This window comes from Patella vulgata, chromosome 3 (genome assembly GCF_932274485.2).
Source record: "Patella vulgata chromosome 3, xgPatVulg1.2, whole genome shotgun sequence".
NCBI classification, from domain to species: Eukaryota; Metazoa; Mollusca; class Gastropoda; family Patellidae; genus Patella; species Patella vulgata.
Window position 1 is genome coordinate 72,339,945 of NC_065881.2, and position 9,945 is coordinate 72,349,889.

The 9,945-nt window shown below is 35.2% G+C and overlaps 1 protein-coding gene across 1 annotated transcript; it reads right to left on the reverse strand.

The window, feature by feature from the left end:
* Positions 1-3,659: 3,659 nt before the first annotated feature.
* LOC126815124 (T-cell leukemia homeobox protein 3-like) lies at positions 3,660-9,601 on the reverse strand. Its single transcript, XM_050540665.1, has 4 exons — positions 9,597-9,601; positions 8,317-8,429; positions 4,372-4,588; positions 3,660-3,846 (listed from the first exon to the last, which is right to left on the reverse strand). Exons 1-4 carry the CDS (start codon positions 9,599-9,601, stop codon positions 3,660-3,662), a joined length of 522 nt encoding a protein of 173 aa, XP_050396622.1.
* Between the last annotated feature and the right edge of the window lie 344 nt (positions 9,602-9,945).

Here is a 9,945-nt window from a genome sequence, read left to right on the forward strand (position 1 = left end):
TCATTAGCCCAGAGGTCGCGTGTTCGATCCCTGCATTGGCCTAGAAAGTTCATCGGCTTTTTCCGATGCAGATTCCCCTTGTCAGTAGTGCAGGACGGAGGTCCTCACAAGGACAGTTGTCTAGCCGTCGGGTTGGGACGAAAAACCACGGTCACTTGTATACATTGGCGTGTAGGTTAAAGACCTCTTGGCAGTTGGAATTCAATATAAGAGTAGGCCATAGTGCCGCTGCCCTGGCAAAAGTTCCCTTATAGCACACTTTATGGCGTATGCCACTGTTCATAACCGTAGTCAAAGCAGAACAGTAGGACGTTAACTCCCGGTTTATTTTATTTCTCTTTCTCTAAGTATTTTGAATTGTGATTAGTTCGTGTTTTGTCTACTACAGACACAGTATGATATGGAAGTTGCTTAAAAGGTATGCCTGGAATTGTTCTTCCTACAACCCTCCACAGACAACCTCTAAACTATGATATCCCTACTACTAATAAACATGAATATTCCAGTAGCTAACAACCGGTCTGTTTTCTTTCCTTTACAAGTAGCCATGATAAGGAGCGAAAAAGTGAAGAACCGAAAGAAGTGCGATGAACCTACTAAACACCTTCGTCGGCCAACCAACTGAGGGGAGGTAATCGTATATTAAGGAACGGATGCAGACCACCATTTATTTCTCCGTTTATTGTAATGTTAATTATGGTTTCTTCGCCCGACTCCACCTTTTTATCAGATTTTTTGACGGAGAAAGAACTTACAATGCCTTTGCTGCAAAGTTTGTATGTAGTTGACCAGAGAGATACACAAACATGACTTATTTTAAACATATAACCATCTGTCGTAGACATTTCGGTAACCAAATCCAACGACATGATATTCTCCAAATCAGTCATTTAAATTTCACCCATCGGTCTTCCCACTCCAACTGCTTCTTTTACGTGCAATGCGTATAATAGTACAGGCTAATAGCATCCGTCCTTCGGATTAATTTTGGCACACCGTGCTTTATTATGTCGTGAACTATGGGGGTTTCTGGGGGGGGGGGGGGGTAGAATGAATTTCACCTACCCGTCATCGCCCCCAACTGCTTCTTTTAGTACGTATAAGAGTGGACTTTTTGCGCCCGCCCTTCGTACTGACTTTGGCACATGGTGCTTTTTTTATATCGTGTTCAACGTCTTGGCCATTAAGGTTTTGGATTGCCTTTGTTTACGTGTGATTATGTGTGTTGGCCTCTGTTTTATAATTACCAGGAAGATAATTAAAAAAAAACAGTGTGAACAATAATAATTTATTTTTTAGCAATGTAATTACACAGCAAAGAGGTTTATCACATGTACATAGTTTTTATTTATATACAATATATTTAATTCAATGTCACACAGTCTTTGAATTAATTAAGAAACTTTACAATACTGATTTGTTCATAGTTACATTAACATCGTCAATCTGAGGGCCTGCGTACAAGTTTAAAGCACGTAAGTTTGTAGTTTGGCGAAGAGTAGGCGGACACGCCGCTTTCGGGACAAAATCTCCCTTATAGAACATTACATGGCCCATACCCGTCTTCATTAACCTGGTTGTAGCAGCAAATAGGACGTCACAAAACAATGATAATTTCTATACATATTATAAAGTATCGCTTTTTTTGTTTGTTTTTTTTTTGTTCGTATGGTTGTGTTTGTCAATATGTTGGTATTATTAGTAATTACAGCAATATTACCCTAGAAGAATGTCGTATTCTTATTACAGGGTTGTTAAAATATTTAGAATAAAGGAGTTATCTCCCATGTTCAAATGTTAAGATCAAGGGTTTGTCATGGATATCAAGAATATCAACGAAATAAAATCACAACATCTCATGGATTTGGCTCAAAAATAAAATTTTCGATTTCATGAGATTAAAATAATCAAATTTTGCTGAATATAATTATATGTCTGCAGATAAAGACGGTGTTTGTGTTCCATAGTACACATGATAAATTATAAACGAAACTAGACTTAGTTCGATCCGGTTGTTATCCGGCAAAGTCCCCCGAAACTGTCCAGCATGGTTTCACAATGTCAGTGGTGCAGGTAGGGGGTATGGCAAGAAAAGCCGAGGTGTCGTGTTAATGGGGTGGGGGTTGAACGTTCTATTGTTCTGCGCCGACCGGGAAAATGACTACGGGCAGACACTTTATCGAATTGCAACTGTAAAAGATTACGTGCACTCTAACGTATACAGAAAACCCTGGGGTTTCGTCGCACCCACTTGCACCACAAACAAGAGAAAACCACGCTGAAATGTCAAAATAATAAATGCCAAACCATTGATGTTCTACTTACAAATATGTTGTTTGACAATTGAAACATCATTAAAGGGCGCATGACTCTATTTTTTGGAGAGAGAGAGAGAGAGAAATGGGGTTTAACGTCCACTCGACACAAACTAGGTCATTTCGGGACTAACTTATGGTTCAATTTTATTTACATAATTCGCTTGCGCGTAGGGGTCTTTAGCAGTGGGAGGAAACCGGAGGACCCGGAGAAAACCCACGAGGTTGGACAGGCGACCCTACTCCTTGCCACGTACAACCGGGGATTCGAAACCACGCCAGTCGACTCAATGACAGACTTTATGATACAGCGCGCGCACGCTAACCATTCAGCCATCCAACCCCCCCTATTTTTTGGAACCTTAAAATAGATGAAAATGGTTCTAAAAGCACATTATTAGTGCAATATGAATGTTCGGCGGAATACGTGAACAGTTCAAATTGAACGGCAGTCGTTTACGCCCGCTTAGTCCATTAATCATTTTTTTTACTAATTACTTCCACATTTTCTTGTAGGATATGTTTTTATTTGTTCATTACAAAATGGCACCAGAAACCATTGAATACACGACTCGGTGTACCGATTATAAGATGTTAATTGTGTCTTAAATATTGGATATTAGGATCTTATTTTTCGCGGCAAGAAAACAACAGCAATCTTGATTGAAATTGACCAATATGGAATTCTAATTCATGTTTTTAATTTAAAATACTATGGAAAATATTGAGTTAGATATTTTGCTCCTTTAAAGAGTATAGAGCCATTTTGTTTTAACATAGGTTTATATTATTGAGCAAAAATACTAATATAAAGGGATTGCGCATGCGTGCATAGTGATTTTGATGAGCAGGATAGTATTGTAATGGAAGTAAGACATCTTAAAGATTAGTAATGTCATCGCTTTTTTGTCCATTGGAACGAATTGGGTTTGAGAATCCCAAATTGGGAAGTTAACTCCCAGCTATACATTTCAACAATTTTCAAAAGGGAAAGTTATACCCATTTTTGCAGAGTTCATACGAAGTTTCTGATATCGTTTCATTTTGTAAAATGCGACTAGAATGTTCGATGTCCTTGCCTGTTGTTTGGTGTTCCTGGGATGGCGACGACATTTTTCAAAGTCATTTGCATTAGCCATAACCCAGAGATGACACACGTTCCTTAGAGGACCGGACATCTTCGAGCTCCTTTGGGGTCTAACCATATTTTACGAATAGGGAGGCCCCAATACCCGTTCTCTGAAGAGACATGACACTCGTGGTTAATCAATACATTTGGAACAATTGATGAATGTTCATAAATCATGCTCGTTTAAGCGTAAGGGGGTGCGTCAGTGACGATGCTTAACTTGAGTTTCTTGTGGATTCCTCAACCCATGGTTGGATGTTGCGTAGAGCATGGAGGGAGGTGTTACTCATGCATAAAGGGTCTCTCATATCATACAGAGTATTACTGGCTTCTGCTTGTAAACTCATCATCAAACGATTAGCAGCTTGCCGTTCAGCCTCTCTTTCCTCTGCCGTTTGTCGCCTAAAACAAAAAAATAACAAAATTGTAAATTAAAAACAAAACAGGTAATATCTTATATATTAGAATTGTGAGTCTCGATTGACAAGTACCATTATTGTGGTTTTAAACAATAGTTGCCAGATCTAGTCAAAAACTTGGCCCAGAATAAAGTAATTTGAAAGACATTTTCAGTATACTAATTCTGAATTATCTATTTTGTAACAATTATAGCAAGAACGGTCCGCTCTTTATCTAAATCTTGCATAATGCAATTGAGTTATACCACTTTTAAGTGATACGAATTAGGTGTTTACCTAACTGTAAAAGGTGACACTAATGGCGTGAAAGTCACTATTTGCAATACCCATCACTAATGAATAAACACACCTAAATAGTCCCGATAATAATACCTAGTTTGAACGTTAAACTAATGAATAAACAAAAAAAATAGTCTCGATCTATCAACTTATTTGGACGCTAAACACACGCTCTCCTCTCAAAGACAGCTCAGCATTGAATAAAGAGGACAATCTATTAATCGTTTACCTCCATTTTGTACGACGATTCTGAAACCACGTCTTGACTTGAGCATCTGTCATTTTTAGCGTTTTGGCGAGACTCGATCTTTCTGCTGAAGCTAAATATTTCTGTCTGTGAAACCTTTTCTCCAATTCCATTATCTGTAGACGTGAAAATGATGTTCTCGGCTTTTTCCTCTTTGGTGGTGTTCTGTTTTGATAGGGGTGACCAACCCTTCTTACTACTGAAACAATAATTGTACTCAAATTGATTTCGTAAAATGGGGAATTAATTTCCACGTAATATTGCACTGATTTTTAATTTATATGCTTATGAAACAGTAAATGTAATTTTTTCTCCGGGTCCTCAGGTTTACTCAGCGAATTACTGAAATAAAATTGAACCATGTGTTAGTCCTGAAATGACCTAGTTTGTGTCGAGTGGACGTTACCCCCTCTCTCTCTCTCTCTCTGTAAATGTAATCGTCCTTTGGTGTTGATGGTACGATGGGAGTGGGCGAAACGTTGTCCCGATGTTAATATCGAAGATTTAGAAATACTTGAAATTAATTGCAGTAACGCGACTGTAATGAAAAGTCAAAGAGGGAGAGAGAGAGAGAGAGAGAGAGAAATGGGGTTTATCGTCCACTCGACACAAACTAGGTCATTTCGGGACTAACATATGGTTTAATTTTATTTCAATAATTCTCTTGCGCGTAGGGGTCTTTAGCAGTGGGAGGAAACCGGAGGACCCGGAGGACCCGGAGAAAACCCACGAGGTTGGACAGGCGAAAAGTCAAAGAGAGAAAATGGAAGTTAGCGTCAACTCGACACAAACTACGTCATTTCGAGACTAACGTATGGTTCAATGTTACTTCAATAATTCGCTGGCTCATAGGGGTCTGTAGGTCTTTAGCAATGGGAGGAGAAAAGCTGGGGACCAGGAGAAAGTCAACGAGTTTTGATAGGCGATCCTACTTCTGATCAAGTACAAACTCAAAAACATAACATGGAACAAAATTACTATTTTAGTTAAAGCTAAGAATCCAAACCACGCGATTTGACTCAAGAAATCCGTGAAATTGTTTTTATATTTCAAATAGATTTATCCACTTTTTTGGTGCAAAAAATAAAAGTATTACGATATTACAAACTAGATTTTATGTATGAGAAAGAAAAATTAATAAGGGTATCTTTAAAGACATTGATTCAACTAAAATGTATTTGTTGAATGTTTTTTTTAAAAAATGAAAAGAATCAAGTTATAATATCAGCTGTTGTTTTGATAACTAATATTTGCCTGACCAGCCTCGTGGGTTTTCTCCAGGTCCTTCGGTTTCCTCCCACTGCTAAAGACCCCTACGCGCAAGCGAATTATTGAAATAAAATTGAACCATGTGTTAGTCACCAAATGACCTAGTTTGTATCGAGTGGACGTTAAACCCAATTTCCCTCTCTCTCTCTCGCTAGAATGGTCTAACGCTTGGCCTAATATGTTCTGTCATTGGGTGAAGTGGTGTAGTTTCTGTCCCCCGCTTGTACGTCGCATGGAGTAGTATCGCCCGTCCAACCTTATAATTCATAATCATTTAGTTTGCTTTATATTATCGGTTTTATGTACATAATACTGTTAGTGTATTTGTAGATATATTTGAAATAATTTACTATTAATTGATTCACAGTACGTGTTTGATATATTTGAAATCTAGTAATTATTTAATGATATATTTGAAAAATGTTCATTATAATATATTCACAATAGATATTTGATGTAATAGAAATCATTGTAAATTATGTAAGCTATAATTGAAAAATGTTCTTAATAAGGAATTCAAAATATATGTTTAATAGAATATGTGAACAATTACAAGTCATAGTAATATATTGTGTCAGTAAGTAAAGTGTCGAAAAGATAAATTATTGAATATAACTTTTTACTTCACGATACTTCAACAGTCCAGTCTGTGTTGAAAATCTTTACATTAAACCTCATTTCTGTTCAATTATAGCCAAAGGGGAGAGAGATAGAGAGAAATGGGATTTAACGTCCACTCGACACAAACTAGGTCATTTCGGGACTAACATATGGTTTTAATTTTATTTACATAATTCGCTTGAGCGTAGGGGTCTTTAGCAGTGGGAGGCGACCCTACTCGTTGCCACGTACAATATAGCCAAAGGAATATGTGATTCTTTTATTCTATTAAAATATATGGTCATCAGCTAGAAAATGATTTGTTTATTGCTGTTGTCGGTTTGTCTTTAGATTTAATTATCATGTTTTATAAGTTTTTCCGAAAATATTAACTGGATTTTGTAAAACATATTATAATTATCAAATTATCAATTCTAAATATAGAATCAGAGTGATAGTTATCACAGTTAATTAAAGAGATGTAAAAGTTTATTACAGGTTTTTTTTTCTAATGGTTTCTTTATTGCCGTTATCGGTTTGTCTTTAGATTTAATTATCATGTTTTATAAGTTTTCCAATAAGATTAGATTGATTTTGTAAAAAATATTACAATTATCAACTTATCAATTCTAAATATAGAATCAAGGTGATAGTTATCACAGTTAATTAAAGAGATGTTAATGCTAATTACAGGTTTTTTTTTCAAACTTTAAATATATAAATTATTATTTAGAGATTTATGCACACGACAAACCCGTATTCAGCTCTCTAGATAATCGGACGGCCGTGATATTAAATGGATTAGATAAATTCCCTTGATTCCGGTGAAAAGATTTCAATTAATTAAATTTAATGTGTTGATTAATATTGTGTGTCGTCTTTCTACATTTAAAATTGTACAGATAAAAGAAGACCTAAGAAATCACAGATTTGGCACCCAACACTTGCGAATCGAAAACAAACTTTGTGATAATATAAATTCAATCGTACATTGTCTGTCCCACCGAAAGAACACTGTAGATGAACCCAATTAATTCGACATAGAAATTTAAGCTATATCAAAGTGATAATACAATCTTCAATAGACAGTACCAGTCGTGTGTAAGATATCGTAGTTTTAGACCTATTATTTAGTTTGTTGAATAGGTGGAATTGTATGTCAGTAGCTGACCGGCATTTAAGGGATTTTTAATACATTCCAAACGTCAGTATTGTGAAAGTTAAATCTTCCATACGAATATCAGTCCAAAATGGTTTAATTGCGTTCATTAATAACAAAGATTTGATGAATATAAGATTGTGCATCCACTGCAGACGATATATATGATATATGGCCATTACACCACAGCGCCACCTATACACTTCGCTGAAATCTTTTGATGGACCTCTTTCTAATCCGAACTGAATCTAAACCGGGAAACTACCTATTTTGATTTTTTAATTAATTGGTACAAGTACATAAGCAATCTTGAATTCTTTTTAATTCGAATCATACGGTAAATAATGCGATATTGTTCACAAACTGCGAATGACGATAATGAAAAATACAATAAAAACTGTTAGATATATGACTTCATAGAAAAATAGGACGTTGTATCAGTTTTTCAAAAGGTAAGGATATCACGTACACAACACTCGTCCCTATTCTACCATCACATACATGGGTCTTTATCCCGAGGGAATAAAGAACTTGAACATGAATTGGAAATAATAAGATGATTTGAAATTTGATGAAAATAATAAGATTATTTGAAATTTGATGAAAATAAAAAGTTGATTTTTTAAAAAGAAAACAACATTTGATCAGACTAATAATATGTTTAAAACATTTGATCAAAATAATCAGATGCTAAAAACATTTGATCAAAATAATTAGATGAATAAATAATATATCCAAATAATAAGATGATTATTAAAATATTTTATCGGAATAACAAAATGACTAACGACATTAAGATGATTAAAATATTTTAACATAATAATAAGATGATTAAAACATTTTATCAGAATAATTACCACAAATAGATAAATGAAATAATAACATTTGAATGTACTAACCTCCAAATCTATCTCGGCGTACATCGAGCCACGGTACCGCATAATTTCCCCATAATGGCAAAACTGGGTGTGGTCTGTGAGTAGGTACACGAATAATACCGGAATTTTCAGAACTATTGAGAAACGGGACATAGTTTAGAGGAATAAAGGGTACAAGCTTCTCACGAGGTGGTGTTTCACGACCACTATGTATCGATATGTCTTCTTTAGAATACGTTATCTTATTGTCTTTCCCTTTGTCGCTGCCAGTATTGTGAACCTCACGATTTCCTAATATATTTTTGATACTGAATTTTAACTCCTGTTTTGTTCCGGTATCGGTAACATCTCTTGAGTTTTCGTTGCTGTCCGTAGCCATAGCAGTGATCAATAGAGACAAGATGCGAGCCGTAAACACTTATAACTAAATCAGAATTGAATGTAAAATGAATAATAATAATAATAAGAAGTCTTCAAACGTTGCATCTTATAACACGTTAGTTCAACATCTCGAACCTCAAAGCGATAAAGAAATGATCATTCTCATTACGACGATTTCATTCCCTCATCATGTTCAACATGGGACCACTTTACTTCTTGTCAACAACAACGGCGTGGAATACATTCCCATGGAGGCAAGTGTCTGTAATTTGATTGGCTGCTACTACAAGAAAACTGATAATTATGAAGTGATATCGGCCCGCCTTTCATGTTAATCTGATAATAGAGACAATCATTTATTCTGGTTTACTTTAGACTCGAACAATCAATATCAACCGTCTATGATACAAAATTACTTTGTTTCTTATACGACTCTCATTAAATTCAATCAACGGGGTCTATTTCTCTATCTTAAAGTTTTAATAGACATTTTTTTTTATAAATAACGTTATAAAAGGTTAAATTCTTCAAAAAGTTCTCGAGAATGGAACATTTTGAATGTTTGAAATTAATTTCACAAGATAATGCCATAATTACACGAAGCTATAGGGATGTCCAAATGTTAATCCAGAAAGTCTGCGCATGAGGAAATCTGTTGAATTTATGCAAATGAACCATGTTTATCTAAACGTTTTTTAAACAACCACATTCGCTCGTGAGAAGGGAGTTTTATTGCATAAGAGAAGCCTACGTGCATAATGAATAATAAACTGTCGAGGAAACAAATAAACGTACATAGTTATAGAGGTAAACAAATATATAGTTACACATGTATACATAATTGATATAAATAGCTCATAAGTGTTTTAATAGTTTTTCTTGTCTATCAACAATATTTTAAATTGATGGGAATCGCTCACTTCATATTTACCAGTTTTATTTGAGATTCTAATAGACATGGTAAAACAAAACTGATCACCAAAACACAGCGAGAACAAACAATACTGTAATGTGTCGGAGAAAAATGATAATATGGAATCTTTTGAATAATTAAATTATTCTGAATAAAATGACATTGAGTCCAGTTAATTCCGCAAAACTCCGTTAAACTCGCCATTTTGATCCAGACTCTTACAGACGGAAAGGCTTCTCAACAAATCCTAGAACAAACTGTGCTGTAAAATACTCCATCATTTTCAAAACGGTCCACAGTTCTGCCATCATTGCTCCTTTTTTTTGTTGAAAGTTTGGCAATGTTGATGTATCGCC

What these genes read in the sequence shown, in the direction of transcription:
- LOC126815124 (XM_050540665.1), bottom strand. An exon ending in ACGCCGAGATAGATTTGGAG is followed by an intron (nt 4,589 to 8,316) that starts GTTAGTACATTC and finishes TTATTGTTTCAG; the next exon opens with TAGTAAGAAGGGTTGGTCAC. An exon ending in AATCGTCGTACAAAATGGAG is followed by an intron (nt 3,847 to 4,371) that starts GTAAACGATTAA and finishes TTTTTGTTTTAG; the next exon opens with GCGACAAACGGCAGAGGAAA.